Source organism: Siphateles boraxobius, unplaced genomic scaffold, assembly GCF_051911475.1.
Source record: "Siphateles boraxobius isolate OS27281-9 unplaced genomic scaffold, OSU_SipBor_1 111, whole genome shotgun sequence".
NCBI classification, from domain to species: domain Eukaryota; kingdom Metazoa; phylum Chordata; class Actinopteri; order Cypriniformes; family Leuciscidae; genus Siphateles; species Siphateles boraxobius.
The window spans coordinates 901,495-919,795 of NW_027508713.1; the positions used below are offsets into that span (position 1 = coordinate 901,495).

General features: G+C 39.6%; 1 protein-coding gene and 1 pseudogene across 1 annotated transcript in view; one reads left to right on the forward strand and one right to left on the reverse strand.

Moving 5' to 3' along the window:
- LOC143706717 (B-cell receptor CD22-like) overlaps positions 1–18,301 on the reverse strand; it is a 76,203-nt gene that overhangs the window by 39,180 nt on the left and 18,722 nt on the right. Inside the window, exon 5 of the mRNA XM_077198955.1 lies at positions 18,233–18,278. Within this exon, the coding sequence (XP_077055070.1) occupies positions 18,233–18,278 (46 nt within the window). The remainder of the gene's footprint in view (positions 1–18,232; positions 18,279–18,301) is intronic.
- LOC143706684 (uncharacterized) lies at positions 7,871–10,485 on the forward strand (annotated as a pseudogene).

Sequence of the window (18,301 nt, forward strand, 5' to 3'; positions counted from 1 at the left end):
ATTGAAGCAGTCATTTCTGCCAAAGGATTCCCGACCAAGTATTGAGTGCATAACTGAACATAATTATTTGAAGGTTGACTTTTTTGTATTAAAAACACTTCTTTCATTGGTCGGATGAAATATGCTAATTTTTTGAGATAGGAATTTTGGGTTTTCATGAGCTGTATGCCAAAATCATCATTATTAAAACAATAAAAGACCTGAAATATTTCAGTTGGTGTGCAATGAATCTAAAATATATGAAAGTTTAATTTTTATCATTACATTATGGAAAATAATGAACTTTGTCACAATATGCTAATTTTTTGAGAAGGACCTGTACATGTCATGCACGACACAATGATGTTTTTATGTTTGATAATAAAACACAGCATGATGTTAGGCTAGTATCAGTGTTTACTCTAATATGGTGAATATTATAATTGTCCATTCGTTACAAACTGTGTTTCTAAAGAATGGAAACATTTGAAGTAACATATCCATATATTTTTCTCTAGTGCAGGGGTCGGCAACCTAAGGCACGCGTGCCAACACTGGCACGCGGAGGGTTAATCGCTGGCATGCAAGCAAGCGCGAGAGGGGTGTATGTATTTCATTCAGATAAAGTAGCCTACCTCCCACCTATATACAGATCTACATATTGATGTAATAATTCCTTGTAGTAACAGCTTGTTTTATTAAGTTAGGAGTTATTAATATTATTAAAGTGTGAGTATTAAACTGCACAAGTCAATGAAAGCGTGCAGCTCTAACAAACCATTGGTCAGAGTGGTCGCGCTGACCAGTGCGCATCAGCGCAAACAAGTTATCCAACTGACACCTTAAAGCTCGTTCCGCTGTAAATAGTTAATGCTATAAATTTCAACCAAGTGTATAGAGTCCTTATTAAACATTCCATACATATTAAAATTACTGCGATGCATGTGGAAACTCCGTTCGTGCGTACCTGATCACTTCATGTTTTTGCTCTGATTGGAAAGCTATCCAATCGTGAGACAAATGCCCTCTGATTGAGAGCACACTTTTACATATTCCAGATGAAAATGAACAAAATGCATATATGCATTATATATGCTTGTTGAAGTCACAAATGTGAATTTTACTCCTCCCAAATTGGTAAAAAAAAAAAAAAACATGCGAGTGTTATAACGGCTCCCGGTTTATAGATATGACAGCGCTGCTGCAACACGCATCTCTTCAGCAAGCCGACGTGCAAACTGGCGCAAATGAAACTGAAAGTTTAGCTTACATTCTGAAGCTCAACACACAGTTGTCTTCATTAAAAGTAGTGAGATGCAGTTATGTTGCCAAGTGGAAGTGTAACACTTTTAACAAAACTGAAAGAAGTCAGTAAAAACACGAATGACCAGGTCCAATCTGTTCTTCAAAGTCTAATTCAGGCCTGAAAATAAAGATGACAAATCTAAAACAAATTTCATGAGAAACATTTTAATTTCTGTACTATTTCTGTGTTAGCCATTATGAATATTTAATATATGTTTATGTTTATTTATACATGGGGGGGAGGGGGGTTATGGCACATTGATGAACTCGGAAACTTAAAAATGGCACTTTATGACAAAAAGGTTGCCGACCCCTGCTCTAGTGTACTGAAGTGTTCATTTTTAACGATTTATAGGCCGCATGCTATAGGCTATTGTTGTTATTATTAAATGGATTTAAAATCGCCCCACATCATCACATACCCTTCACCATACCTAGAGATTAGCATGGGGTACTTTCCATAAGATCATCTCTCAATGCAAATCAAACCAGCTATTAGGCTAACTGAAATAAAACCAATATGGTGAAGGGTGTCTGATGATTGTGGGGCTATTTTAATTCTAAAGGCCAAGGGAACTTTATCAGGATGCATAGTATCCCGGATCCATGAAATAACTGGCCTTTAAAAATAAAAATCTTCCTGCCTCTAAGGGAATTTAACATAGAGGTGTCCAGACTTATGCACCCTGTATTTTAAGGAAGAACATTTAATTATTTGCGATACGTTATTCATTCACAAAGAAAATTGGTGTCCTTAAAGGTTGGAGTTTTCCTCATTTTTTGAATTAAGGCATTAAGATGATTTTTTTATTTATCTTTTTAGTCAACATGACATCATGACTTTGCGTAAACATACACGCCACTTTCAAGTCAAGTGGCGTGTTATCTATACGCATTTTGAGTTATCCGCGTGTATGTCCACGCCGAAATCTTTTGCGTGTATGTCTACGCCGTTAAATGTCAGAGCGAAACGAAGCAAAATCTATATCTACATCTGTGGAGCGATATTTCTTTTCCTAGGATGGTAGGAGAACACTCATAAATGGTATTAACCCCAGTGACGGGTAGGCTTAGGGACGGGGTTGGGGTAGGTCATATATTTATATATACATAATACATTAATATAACGTTAAGTCAAAGGCGTTGATAAACACGCTGAAAAGCGGTTATGCGTGTTGATAGCACGCCAAAAATGGAAATACGAATTGGCGTGTCATACATACGCCATTTCATGAGATCAGTCTGTTTTAGTCAACTTTAGCATGGGTGTGTTCACTTAAGCACTGTTTGTGTGTGTGTGTGTGTGTAATATATATATATATATATATATATATATATATATATATATATTTATTTACAAAGGTGTGTGACTGTTCAAGCCTCTGTCTTTAGATCACTATTAACTAATGTGCTTTTTTGTCCTTTGTTGTGTATCTTTGGATTATGTTGTGTTGTAAATAAATCCAGACAATCTAAAAGCCATTCTTTTTTAAATCTCCTCATTCTTTGTGCAAGGCTCCTCATAATGATAGGGCCTGATAGCACCTAATAGGGCCATTAGGGGAGGGTCTTTGTCTTTCTCAGGTGTAAAATGCATTCATATTGAGAGATCACGCCCCTTCACATAAAGCTTATAGTCTTATCTGAATGAGTAGTCAGGATGATTTTCACATAGTTTTGGAGCAAATATTCTAGGCTAAGTGGTACAATTTTCAAAAGTCTTGTGAAGAAATAATCAATATGTGTTTCCTGACCTTATTTCAGTGACAATTCTTTTTAGTTTTTTCACAAACCACATTAAACGTCATTATCTCAAAACTACAAACTTTTACCTACATGCTGCGGACATATTATTGTAGCAGAGTTTGTGCTGAATACAGTTTAATAAGACTTTAGCCATGAAAATGTCACAAGTAACAGAAATAAGCACAAATGTCAGAGCATGTCAGAACACCTCCAGGACCCAGAAAACACCTCAGACCCCAGAGGGTTAAATATGGAGTCATCTCAGCCTTAAAAAGCCTGTTGACAAGCAGAATCAATGAAGAGAAGAAGAGAACAAAAAAAAACAAAAAAGAAACGAGCAGAAACACAAGAACTACAACTGACTTCAGACACAGTCTTCGATGAAATCAACTGAAGAGAAAAGAAGACATTAAATCTGTGAAGATCTCAGCAGAGGAGGATTAAACAACTCCACAAACAGCATTACCAGCTTCACTTATTACTAACCAGACTGACTTTATTTCTGTCAGATGTCTACAGAAGTTTTATTGAGAATTAACAGAGGTTTAACTCTAATGTGTGTCACCATAACAGTGATTAGTGTTTCCATTAGTTGGGGTCTTAACTCTTATTTTGTCTTTTGACTTTTTTGGCTGCTGTGACAGTGTGTTTGTAAAACACATTTGCAGCAACTAACACAAGCTAAAGTGAAATGAGATTAGGTGATGGTTACCTGTGTAAAGATTTATTATTATCATGAAATAACCTGATTTTCTGATGTCATTTGAATCAAACCAACAACATTTATTGAACCATTTATGATACAACCCTGTATTCTAGCAATCAAATTCTAACAACCATGAGCTAGTGATGGGCAGATCGAGGCTTCGTGAAACAATGAAACAGTTGAACCAAATGGGCCATATTGTTTCGAGGCTTCGAATCAATCCGACACCCGTGTCCACTGTGACACCTAGCGGTCACTTGCAGGTGTTGATCTGAAACAACCTTGACGAGCCATTAAAAAATGTGTTGTTTTTTTATTATTGTATTTTTCTAATATGTGAAGCTTGTAACCTATAGGCTCCTCACTGTGCATTGTTATTTTGGTCCTGCAAGATGAATATTAATAAAAGAAATCAAGCCACAATTTCTCACTTTTTTAGAGATTTGTATTCAAAAATATGAATTTCTCTGCTGTGGAAAGAGATTCTTTTTTTTACAGATAATTTCTCCAGCCTTTGAAAAAATCCCCTCACAAGGGACATTTGTTGCTGTTGGCATGCAAAGATATTTTTTAGCTAGGACATACAAATGAGGTAAGATTACTGCTCTCTCTCTTTCCAGTAAGTTAGTGGATCATGAGTTCTGGGCAAATCTATCTATTAATCTAGCTGTCTATCTATTTATATCTCTTAATTGTCACTATATGTAGGCTATACTCTGTCTGTCTCTAGCCTATCAGTCAATGTGTTGTGTAAATTTAAATGTAAGCCTAAATAGCCTATAACTAATCAAATTGCACTATCTCAAAATCAAACTCCTCTCACAAAAACCCACGAGGTCAAAATGCGTTGATTTTTATACAGATGTGTGATTGTGTGGTCTGTTCCCGACCGTGTCAATCAAACGCTGATTCGGCAGATCACACCTGATGAAACACTTAGTGAAACATTTCAAGGCTTCGTTTGGCCATAGTCACGTGACATGGGTGTTTTGAATTACGCTTCGGATCAGTGTTTCGAAACATCTGCGCTTCGGGATCTCGCAAAGCTTCGGAACGACTGTTTCGTGTCAGCCATCCCTACCATGAGCACATTAAGTTGGTGTACAGTGGAAAACACAGACATCAACAATCATCGTATGAAACTCAACAATGGTGACAATCATAAGGGCCATGCTGCAATGAATGCTGGGTACCAGCTTAGTACAAAACTCCCAGCATGCACTTCAGCATGAATAAATTATGCAGCTAAATTGTCCTATTATGTTTAATCCTTAACATTTCTGTTAGATTCAAATGATATTGATTCAGGCTACTTCATGGTGATAATAAAACCATCAACAGGTGACAATCATCACCTGACCTGATCTCATTTCACTTTAGCTTTCTATGCTGCTGCAAATGTGTTTTACAAACACACTGTCACAGCAGCCAGGAGAGACAAAAGATAAAATAAGAGTTAAGAGCCCAACTAATGGAAACTCTAATCACTGTTATGGTGACACACATTAGAGTTAAACCTCAGTTAATTCTCAATAAGATCTTTTTAGACGTCTGACAGAAATAAAGTCAGTCTGGTTAGTAATAAGTGAAGCTGGTAATGCCGTTTGTGGAGTTGTTTAATCAATCCTCCTCTGCTGAGATCTTAGGATTTAATGTCTTCTTTTCTCTTCAGTTGATTTTATCTTAGGCTGTGGCTGAAGTCAGTTGTAGTTCTTGTGTCACAAGTGCCAGATGTGGGCCGGATCTGGGCCGAAACAATGTTGCTATGTGGGATGGAGGGATATAGGAGAGAGTTTTTAGTGGCTGCAACCTCATGTGGCAGATGGGCTTGGCTTATTGCGCAGGAAGAGCTTGGAAGACTGGTGCTTGAGAGTAGGGGAAAAATTGATCCATTAAAGGGTTAAGTGCAAGTGGTGAATCGACAGATTCCAAATAAACCTGCAGTGCAACATGCCCTTTAAGTTCTTCTAGCCGTTCAACTTCTCTTCTTTTCCCTTCCAGCTTAATTTTTCTATCAGCACTTTCTGCTATGAACTGAGCTCTTTTTTTTAGCACTCTCTGCTTCAATTTCCATTCCTTTAACTTCTCTTTCAGCCTTCAAGATTTGATCATCCACCTCAAGTCTTTGAATTTCTTCCTTCTGCTGATGTTGTGCATTTGTTATCTTTATCACTTGTTGCGTAACCACAACTTCAGCTGCCGCTTGTTTGGCATTAAGGGACAGGATGGAAGAGTGTCTGGATAATTTGGAAGAAGCCTTTGACTTAGCGGTTTGAGCTGAAGAAACATCAGACACTGTGCTGTCAAACACTGACTTAGCATCAGGCCAAGATATGGTCTCTGAATCATCACCACTGTGGAAATGTTGAACATTTGTATTTGCAATTCTAGTGAATGCTTGGCATGTGTCATTCATTCTCCGAATGTCAGGTTCAGGACTTGAAATAGCGCTTATTTTGAGGTAAGTATTGTCTTGGATGGTAACTGATTGGATGGTATTGATTGCATTTACAACCTCATCAATCAGATCATCAGCATCATTATTCTTAATGGACCGTTTTAAGCCATTGATGTGATACTTCCATCTTCTGTACATCTTTACAAAACTCACATTTAGATCCGTCAATTTGTCCTCTAGCAGAGCCTTTCCCTTTTCAGTGAGCCTTTGTGTGCGTCCAGATTTCTTAATTACTGCAGGCAGTTGTGTGTCATCCGCACCAACCTGAGATTGGGTTTCCTGCACTGTGTCTTCAACTTGCTCATCAGCGTCAGCTTGCTGTGATAGAGTAGTCTGCTCTGTGTCACTATCTTCTTGAAGGTCTCCATGATTGACCTTTTCAGTTGGAAGAAAAGTGTTTTCTTTTGAGTGTGCCATATTAAATGTACAAAGTTTTAAAGGAGTTGAAAATTTGAATAAATGTATTCTGTTCTCGAATGTGTGCAAATAGCCTATGAAATAACATGAAATGTTGAAAAATTAAATGAAATGTAAATATAAATATCTTTGATTACCTTAGCTTAACCTTTGAATACTGCACACCAAACACTACAGTATCATAATACCACACTTCAATGAATGAGTAATAAAAAAAGGCAATTAACAAAGTGTAAAAAAATAAATAAATCTTGTCACAGTCTAAATATGAAAACTCACTTGTATAAACAATACTTTGATATTAACTTAAACATCTTAGATACAACTGGGAGAATGTTTAATTTACTTATCTACTTAGTTTCTTTGATTCTTACTAGATGAACAATTGCAGGAAAAAATAATGGCCACTGCTACTTTAAGGTAAAAACACAAAAGAAATGTCCGTGGGCTATAATGTATAATGGTCACCGATGCAGAAGTGTTCTACTGTGCCGCCCATTGACTGAATGCGAAACTCCGGTTCCCTTTACAGATGTTTATTAACACCGTAGAACTAAAAGTTTGGGTAGACAAAATACAAGACAACATCAAATTTTGCAAACATTACATGAATAGTATGGCTTCACTCTGTAGCTGATGCTAATAAAGAATACAAAGTAATACTGACCACTTTGGCCTGCTTCTCAATCAACGGCAGAGTCATTTCCCTGAAGCAATCTTCAGTAAAAAAATATGATTCTTCAACTTACACACAGTTGTAGCAAACACTAAGAATCATGTAGCATTCTCTAATAATAATAATGAAACCAACAAGCAGGTAACATCACCACTACCGAAGCACTTTGGTCTGTGTGTGTAGCTCATGAAGCGTCTGTGTGTAGCTCACGGAGCGTCTGTGTGTAGCTCACGGGGTGTCTTGCGCTACTTCCGGTTTTTAGTCATGTCAAAATAAAGGTACATATTTCCAAATAGATTCAAAAACCGTCTGCATTTACATCAATTCAGTTCACATTTATTTGTATAGCGCTTTTCACAATCACAATACACATTGTGATTGTGAAAATGCATGTAACTTTAGTACAGAAAATGCATGAGTCTACATTACAACTTAGATTAATATAAATGTGGATAAATGTGACTTAATAATAGTAATAATAATACATTTTATTTATATTGCGCTTTTCTTATACCCAAAGCAATAGTAATATCTTTGTAATAATGATGATGTTTGTCTTCAGATGTTGACCATCACAGCGCAGATGAATGTGATCTGCTGTAAATCAGTAGGAACGGATCTGTCCATGCTGGATATTGAGGATTTCATCACTGAAATCTGTCAGCTGAAGGAGGAGGTGGCGTCACTGGGGGCAAAGCTGAGAGAAAGAGGAGACAAATCGGTTTGAGCAGCTCATCATTTCATCCTTCAGCTCAATCAAACCGAAGTTGTGTTAGCTTCTCACTTCTTATGCACATCTCAAGTTGAGTCAGCAGCAAATTATGCAAACAAATCACCAATATAACCTCTAGAGATAACTGCTGAGTAATGATGCTAATGTTAACAGGTTGTTTATTTGTGTTGATCTATGATGTGTTTGTCAGGATCTGGAGAAGGTTTCAGTGTGTGTGACTGATGGGACAGAAGCTCATGATTCAGTCTGGAGATCCAGAGATACACAGGACTCAGAGCTCAGCCTCACTTTACTGTGTTAGACTGACTCTCAGGATCATGGATCCGCTGATCAAACCTCTGACTGTAACGCTGGAGAACAGCAGATGAAGATGTGCTCTGTCAAACTGTGGAACTGCAGGAACCTAATAGAGAGACAAGAAGATGAAACCACAGCAGAGGAACAACAACAGAGCCATGAGGAGGAGGATGAAGATGATGATGTCCAGAATGAGGATGATGAGGGAAATGATGTTGAAGATGATTTTGAAGATGAGAATAATCGAAGTGATGAAAATGATGATTTTATTCCTTCAGTTATGTTTCTGTATTTATTATCTTTTTTTTATCGCAAATCATAGTATTTGAAAGAATTTGGGTTCCTAAATCAGATGTGCAGACAGTAGTTACTGTGAACCGATATGTTCACATTTTAAGGTAGACATTTTAACACCACTGTTTTGTTTTGTTTTTAGATGTGAATGGCGGTTCATCTACTGATGAAGAAACAACCTCGACATCAAAAGATCAGCTGAAGGTCAAGAGTTTCTCCTGCGTAACCTGTGGGAAAACATTGAGCTCACAGGGACATTTAGCGAGACATGAGAGAAAACACACAGAACAGAAAGACTTCTCCTCCAAGAGATGCAACATCAGCTTTCCTACCTTAGAAGAGGAGAGACGTCATTCAAAAGAGCACAGCGTGAAGGAGTTTTGCTGCGAACATTGTGGGAAGGATTTTTTCACCACTCCATCTAGTATTAGAGCTCATATGAAGACACACAGCGAAAAGACTTTCCACTGCAGCGAATGCGACTAGTATTTCAGCACCAAAGGGAATCTTGATGCTCATAAGAGAATCCACACGGGTGAAAGGCCGTACAAGTGTCTTCACTGCGATAGAAGATTCACGTATGGATACAGTCTGACGAAGAATGTGCGCCTTCACACCAACGAGAGGCCGTACCAGTGCAGCGAATGTGGGAAAACCTTCACAAACTCAAGCTGTCTAAAGTCACACCAGAAAATACACTCTGAGGAGAAACCATATCAGTGTTCACACTGCGATAAACGATTCCGTCATAAACCTAATTTGATTTGCCATGAGAGGACTCACACGGGAGAGAAACCGTACCTGTGCTCCTACTGCGGGAAGAGCTTCTTTAATCCGGCTCATTTTGGATTTCATCAGAGACATCACATTGGAGAAAGACCGTATCACTGTAGCGTTTGTGGGAAGAGTTTTGGTAAACATGGTACCTTCAAAAATCACCAGTGGATTCGGATTCATACAGGAGAAAGACCGTTCAAGTGTTCTCAGTGTGACAAGACGTTTGCTCGATCAGACGTCCTGAAGACTCATGAGCGAGTTCATACAGGAGAGAAGCCTTACCGCTGCTCCATCTGCGACGAGAGATTCGCTTATTTAGGGGGTTTTCAGACCCACCAGAAGAAACACCCTAAAGAACAAACTTTTCATCAGTAAATCTGGATAAAAGACTCATCCTGAAACTGGACATTGAGCTCTTTCTGCCAGTAGGAGGCAGTGCCACATTGAGCTTGTGGATTGAGAGAGTAGAGATGGATTGATCCACACTCTGTATATAAAGTTGTGTTGGACAGAATAGAACAATGATTGTATTTTAAACTTGAGAGATTGAACTTGACGTCAAAATAGTATTAGTTCCTGGATTTCATAATGCTGTTAAACTTGTTTTGAGTGTTATAAAACTACCACTGACTTCAGACACAGTCTTAGATTAAATCAACTGAAGAGAAAAGAAGACATTAAATCTGTGAAGATCTCAGCAGAGGAGGGATAAACAACTCCACAAACAGCATTACCAGCTTCACTTATTACTGTCAGGATACAGGCACGGAGACAGAGGTAAGTGAATTCAAACGTGAGTTTATTTACAGTGAATCAAGTACAAAGGTGAGTAAGCAAAGTTCAGGTGAAGATTCGGTGATGATCACTACGTGCAGGGCAGATTCCAGGTGAGCAGATCCTCCTCAAGTTAGTTGAATTCAAGCAATCACAGTTCATTAATACTTGTCTTTTTCTCTTTCAGATGCGACCACGGGCAAATAGAACTCAGCAGGAATACCGGACACTCAGATGAATACCAGATCTCGGGAAACATGGAATCAGACAGGACTTCTGGACACAGTGGGACAAGGACACAGAGGTTAGTATTGCACAGGTGAGTATACGTTACTTGGTGGTTTCAGGATGACTCAGAGACTTCGGTGGCTAATGGGTTATGGTCTATTCCTGTTGGAGGCTTGACAAAGACTGCAGTATCCGTGAATGTTTTATTGAGCTGGGTGATGAGGTAATTGCTGGTGCACAGGTGTGTGTGGTTAATACTCCGGGGAGAGTGATCTCTGAGTGGTGGATGGAAATGAGTCTGATTGATTCCTGACATTACCCCGAAACCCCCCCCCCCCCCCCCCCCCTCCAGCGTCCGTGCCAGCGGACACAGGACCCCGACGTCGTGGGGGTCTACCTCGAGGTCGTGGAGCAGGTCTTTCAGGATGTTGTTCATGGAAGTCAGTGAGTAGCATGGGATCGAGGATGTCCTTACGAGGTACCCAACACCTCTCCTCTGGTCCATAATTCTCCCAGTCTACCAGGTATTCGAGTTGACCACCCCGACGTCGGGAGTCCAAAATCCCTCTGACAGTAAAGATGGATTCAGCTTCAATGGGAAGTACTGGGGGATTATCATCTTGAGCCAGATCTGTAGAGGGAACAGGGACAGGTGAATGATGGGGTTTCAGAAGGTAGACATGAAATGAGGGGTGGATACGATACTGGGCCGGCAGACGGAGCTGGTTGGTAACTGGGTTAATCTGTTTTACTATGGGAAATGGACCAATATATCTTGGACTTAGATTGCGACAAGGTAGTTTCAGACGGATGTCTCTGGTCGAAAGCCAAACCAGCTGCCCAGGTTGGTATTCGGGGGCGTTGCGATGATGAGCGTCTGCAAAGTGACGTTGGCGGTTCAGAGCTTGTTGGAGATGGTGATGAGCTTGATTCCATACCCTCTCACTGTCCTGGAACCAGGAATTGACTGCAGGGACTTCTGATGGTTCCCCGGACCATGGGAATAATGGTGGTTGGTAAACCAGAACACATTGGAATGGTGTTAGATTTGTAGAGTTTTGTCGGAGGGAGTTTTGAGCATACTCTGCCCATACGAGATATCGGCTCCAGAGATGTTGATTAGCACGGCAGAAGGTACGGAGGAAATGGCTGACATCCTGGATCTTACGTTCCGCCTGACCATTCGCCTGTGGGTGATACCCTGAAATTAGACTTACGGTTACATTCATTAATGCAAAGAAGGCTCGCCACACCTTGGAAATAAATTGTGGTCCCCTGTCTGACACAATGTCCTCCGGGATGCCGAAATTCCAGAAGACATGCTCCATTAACAATTCTGCGGTTACGAATGCTGTGGGTAAGTTTTGGAATTAATTTGCAAGCTTTCGAAAAGCGATCAATGGCTACCAGGATACAGGTATTCTCCTCTGAGGGCGGAAGGTCAGTTACAAAGTCAACCCCAATGTGTGACCAGGGTTGTTGCGGAACAGGTAAAGGCATGAGCTTTCCAGTGGGTAAGTGACGGGGGTTCTTGTTCATAGCACAAAGAATACATCCTTGGATAAAGTTCTTGATATCACGTAACTTGTTGGGCCACCAGTAGCGAATCTGGAGAGTGGAGCAGGTTTTGTTTATTCCAGGATGACCAGTACCAACAGATGAATGTGCTGAGGAGATTAGAGAGGTACGAAACTCTTCGGGTACGTAGATCTTTCCGGTTGGACACTCTGGAGGGCTGGATTGGTGTTGGGACAATTCCAAAAGTTGTTCGTTTAAGTCCCACTGAATGGGATTGACAAACATCTTTTCAGGTAAGATATTCTCAGCTTCTTCGTGGTGAGTTTCGGGGGCATGAAGACGAGACAGGGCATTCGCTCGGACGTTCTTTGAACCAGGGTGACAGGAGATCTGAAAATGGAAACAAGTAAAAAAGAGTGCCCATCTGGCGTGGATTAAGTCGCTTTGCTTCCTTTAAGTACTGGAGATTCTTGTGGTCAGTGAGAACCAGAAATGGATGTTTGGCGCCTTCTAACCAGTGTCTCCATTCTTCAAGAGCAAGCTTAACCGCCAGGAGTTCTCGATTGCCAATATCATAGTTTACCTCTGCAGAATATAACTTGTGAGAGAAAAATGCACATGGCATAGGTTTGGGTGATGAGTTTGAATACTGTGATAACACAGCTCCTACTCCTGTAGTAGAGGCATCAACTTCAACAATGAACGTTTCTTCAGGATTCGGATGTTGGAGTAACAGAGCTGTGGTGAACGCTGTCTTGAGAGACTGAAAGGCGTTTTCAGCTTAATGGTCCGGAGTAGTGTCTTTGGTTTTCCCTTGAGAAGAGATGTCAGATGAGCAGTTAGCAGGCTGTATTGGTGAATAAACCTTCGATAGAAATTTGCAAATCCAAGGAAACTTTGCAATTCCTTAACAGACTGCGGAGTGGGCCAGGAAGTTATTGCCTTGGTTTTGCGATCATCCTTCTCCACCCCTCTTTCACTGAGATGGTAACCGAGGAACTCGACTGAGGTTTGGTGAAAGGAACACTTCTCTGCTTTCAGGAACAGGGAGAATTCACGTAGCCGTTGGAGTACCTGAGAGACATGTCGCTGATGTTCCACCAGATCCTTGGAGTAGATTAAGATATCGTCGATATAGATTATTACAAACTAATTCAGATAGTCCCGGAAAACTTCATCCATGAAACTTTGGAAGACCGAAGGGGCGTTTACCAGACCATATGGCATAACGAGATATTCGTAATGGCCTGCTGGAGTGATAAATGCGATCTTCCGATCGTCACCCTCTCCAATTCGAATGAGGTTATATGCGCTTCTCAAATCTAGTTTGGTGAATATCTTGGCTTCTCAAAGTTGTTCGAGAGATGAGGGAACCAGCGGGAGTGGATAACTGAACTTCACGGTTATCTGATTCAAGGCTCTATAGTCTATACATGGGCGTAGACCCCCATCCTTCTTGGGGACAAAGAAAAAACTGGCAGCAGCAGGTGATGTGGAAGAGCGGATATAACCCTGTTTCAAAGCCTCTCCAATGTATTGTTGCATGGCTTCTTGTTCAGGGATAGACAGGGAGTAGATTCGTCCCTTGGGGATGGATTCTCCGGGAATCAGATTTATGGCACAATCCCAGGCTCGATGAGGTGGTAACTTCGCAGCCTCGACAGGATTGAACACATCTGAAAACTGAGAGTAACATGGGGGGATGGACACCGACAGGTTTTCTGTCTGGCTTTCAATGGAGGTTGAGTTCACTGGAATGGTGTTGGGTAAGTTAGTGATGGACGAGACCGAGAATTCAGTATTCATGGAAGCGCACTTACAACCCCATGTCATTATCTTGCCAGATTTCCAGTTGATATTTGGTTGATGTCGTATAAGCCATGGACGGCCAAGGATTATATCAGTCTGACTATTCTCTAGTACGAAAGGTTCGAATAATTCATGGTGTGTGTCTTCAATACCGAGTATAACTGGTTTAATCTGAGACGTGACATACCCCTGATTGATGTTTTCACCAGTCAATGCATGGATGGAGTACGGTTTGGTGGTGGCTGATTTCTTGAGCTGGAGTTTCTGATAGAGCTGTCCGGAGATGAAGTCTTCTGCCGACACGGAGTCCACAATGGCTGTAGCAAAGACATGGAAAGTTGTCGATTTTAGGATCACTGATATCGTTAACGGGGCTGACACCGAGAAGGACGTAAAGACAGAACTCACAAGCATTCTAGGGGGTCGTGTCGGGCATGACTGAAGAAAATGTCCTCCCACTCCACAATACAAGCATAATCTTAACTCTCGACGTCGGGAGCGTTCAGCTGGTAAGTATCCACCTGCATCTTCTCTACAACTGCTTCGGATGAACATTCAGCGGGGTTCTGGGATGGTAAACTAGTGGGTCGTTGAGCTTCGCGATAGCAGCCTTGATAGCGTTGATGCACACGGATAGCTTGCTGTATAAACTTCTCAACACCCAGGCTGTCGTCATATATCGCAAGTTGAAGGCGAAGAGCAGGATTCAAACCACGTCGGTAGATAGAGATGAGCGCCTTTTCGTCCCACCCACTTGCGGAGGCTAGAGTGCGAAACTCCAATAAATACTCAAGAAACAGACTTCTTGCCTTGATGCAATTGTAACAGTTTATCGCTGACGGTGGTGTCATCAACTGGTCGTCCGAAAACTTCCTTGAAATGGTTTACAAATTCCTGTACAGACGAAGTAACCGAGGATTCCTGCAACCACAATGTTTCAGCCCATCTTAAAGCAGCTCCTGATAACTGTTGAATTATAAAAGCAATCTTCGACTTTTCTGTGTGATACAACTGGACCTGCTGTTCCAAAGCGAGCGAACACTGTAGTAGGAACCCGTTGCAATCCTCTGCCCGGCCGGAGAATGGCGCTGGACGTGACGTTGGTTTCGCGAAACAAACCATAGAGGAAGCGGAGCTTGCGGAAGTACTGAGCGTCGGCTGACTGGAATCCACAACAGCGGCTGTAGGTTGTATAGGATTATCACCATGACTGGAAGACTCCATCGCGCTGTTACTTTCCTTTTAGGTCAAGCCTTCTGTCTGGATACAGGCACGGAGACAGAGGTAAGTGAATTCAAATGTGAGTTTATTTACAGTGAATCAAGTGCAAAGGTGAGTAAGCAAAGTTCAGGTGAAGATTGGGTGATGATCGCTACTTGCAGGGCAGATTCCAGGTGAGCAGATCCTCCTCAAGTTAATTGAATTCAAGCAATCACAGTTCATTAATACTTGTCTTTTTCTCTTTCAGATGCGACCACGGGCAAATAGAACTCAGCAGGAATACCGGACACTCAGATGAATACCAGATCTCGGGAAACATGGAATCAGACAGGACTTCTGGAGACAGCGGGACAAGGACACAGAGGTTAGTATTGCACAGGTGAGTATACGTTACTTGGTGGTTTCAGGATGACTCAGAGACTTCTGAAGGCAATGGGTTTATGGTCTATTCCTGTTGGAGGCTTGACAAAGACTGCAGTATCCGTGAGTGTTTTATTGAGCTGGGTGATGAGGTAATTGCTGGTGCACAGGTGTGTGTGGTTAATACTCCGGGGAGAGTGATCTCTGAGTGGTGGATGGAAATGAGTCTGATTGATTCCTGACAATTACTAACCAGACTGACTTTATTTCTGTCAGACGCCTACAGTTCTTATTGAGAATTATAGGTTGACAGTATTATTATTATTTATTTTTTTTAGAACTAACTAGGTTTAGATGTTGATATTTTATTGAAAATAAGTTTAGTTTGATGTCCTGTTTTGTGATTAGTGTTTCATCACTGAAACACATCACTGACGTGGAATCAAATGTTCCCTGCTTAGAGTTAATTTTACTTTGGAGATTTTTCTGTGTATGTAACAAAAACAATACACATGAATGATTACACACTTTTATATCAATTAACGTTGCCTTTCAGGGCTTCACACACAAGAGATACAGTGGATATAAAAAGTCTACACACTCCTGTTAAAACAGTGCTGTAAAACATGAAGCAAAGATAACTCAGAGCATTTGCATATTTAATGTAAAAAAATGACAACCTATGCAATGCTATTGAAAAGTTTTTAGAAGATAAAAATAAAGAGCTTAAAAAAATACAACAGCCCAGCTAACAGAATTTTGTTATAAGATTGTTCTCCAAATATTCATTGTTGGTTCTGGGAACGTGAAAAATGTCCAGTTTTCTTGACGTTAGAGGAACATGTTTTAAAAGGTATAATGTTCCTCAAACGTTCTTTAAACTTAATTTTCGATTAAAAATTCAACATGATAGTAACGTTGATTTCTAACATTCCAAGAACATAAACATTTCCAGTTTCCTGAATGTTACTACACAGCAAAAACTCAAGAGTGTTAAAGTGTTTAAATATGAGTGTTAATTGAACACCGAAAAGTGTTAAAGTTAATGTGCTATTTAAGTGATTGATTGAGTGATGATTGAGCTCTATTGAAGATATCTGATGATAACAAGCAGAATTACTGAAGGAGAAAAAGCACATTTGAGTCACCATTATGGTGATCAGTGTTTGCTTTAGCTGGGCAGTTTTAAGTGTTTAACCTTTAAGTTTTTAACTTTAGATTTGTGTTTGGCTGCTGTACATGAGTTATAACAGCAAGATGAACAAAGAGAAAAGGTGATCTGATGGTGTTGGTTATGTTTTAACATAATCATTATTTCACAATCATTTGACCTGAATCACTGAACTCATTTAGTCCTAATCTCTGACTTAGATGTATATTGCTCATTACAACATCACAGTGATTTAACAGCATTAAATCCAGATTGTTCAATATAATCCAAAAGATTTCTTAAAAGTTTTTTCTCATCAGAAGTCGTTGAAATGGGAATTTTGTTTGGACACACAGACATCAAGAATCAGTCTGTGATTCTCAACAATGGTGATAATAATAAAGCATGTTGCAGTGCATTCTGGGTGCCACCAATCAAAACTCATTCATTGCTCCTATCATGCATTGCGGTATGAATAAATTATGATCTGAATTGTCTAAGTAATTTCCTTTTCCTAATCGTATATTCTTTTTGTCACCATTGTTGAGATTCATACACTGATTCTATATGTCTGTGTGTGCCTGATAGATTATTTTTTTTATCAGAAAATAAACAATCTGGAATTTATACTGTTGAATCACTTTGATGCAGGAATGATCAACATACATTCAGATCAGAGATTAGGACTACTTGAGTTCAGTGATTCAGGTCAAATGATTGTGAAATAATGATTATGTAAAAACACAATGCTCAATCATCACTCAATCAATCAGTTAAATAGCACATTAACTTTAAAACTCTTCAGTGTTAATTTAACACTATATTTTAACACTTTAACTCTCTTGAGTCTTTAACACTCTTGAGTTTTTGCTGTGTAGTAACATTCAGGAAAATGGACATTTTTATTTTCTTGGAATGTTAGAAATCAACGTTACTATTATGTTGAATTTTTAATCGAAAATTACGTTAAAGAACGTTTGAGGAAAATTATACCTTTTAAAACACGTTTCTCTAACGTCAAGAAAACTGGATATTTTTCACGTTCCTAGAACCAACACTGAATATTTGGAGAACGTTCTAATAACACAATTATGTTAGCTGGGGGGTTCTCATTGTTGAAAGGTGGATGGAATCATGAATCAAAGTGTTTTTGCAAAATAAAAAAGAGTGGGAAAATATTGCTATGTCAAGATGTGCCTGATAAGACTGTAATAAAACCAAAAGCTGCTTCAACCAAGTATAAACTCAGGGGTGTGAACAGTTATTTATTTAGCTTTATTTTTATTTTTTCCCCTGAAATGTCACTGGTTTTTAGTGGCATGGCATAGGTTGTAATTTTGACATTAAACATGCAAAAGTTCTGATATGCTTTATCTTTTGTTTCAGTTTTTACATCTGAAAAACTGCAGTTTTAAAAGAGATGTGAAGATCTTTAAAAGAGATGTGGTTATTTGATCTTAAACAGTCAATTTTATTCTTTGAATCATATGCTTAGTCTATAGACATTTGATATTCAGGGAATAGTGTGAAAAGTTCAGTAAAACACTTACTGTTGCATTCTCATACTCATGTTGACTTAACTCATCATCACAAGCCTCGCGTCTGATATAATGATGTCTGGACAGACTCATCTTTTCCATAAAAAAAAAAAAACAGAATAGAGAGAAATGCATAAATAAGGTCTTCCAACACCCACTGGATAAAAGTCACGACTACATTTCAGGATTTCAATCTGAGTGCAGTTCATTTAGTAAATTACTGATAACCAAATTCATTTTTCTCACCTGAGATTTGAATGTGTCATTTCTCTTTTTCATCCACTTGATTCCCCTTGAAAATCAATTAATGTGATG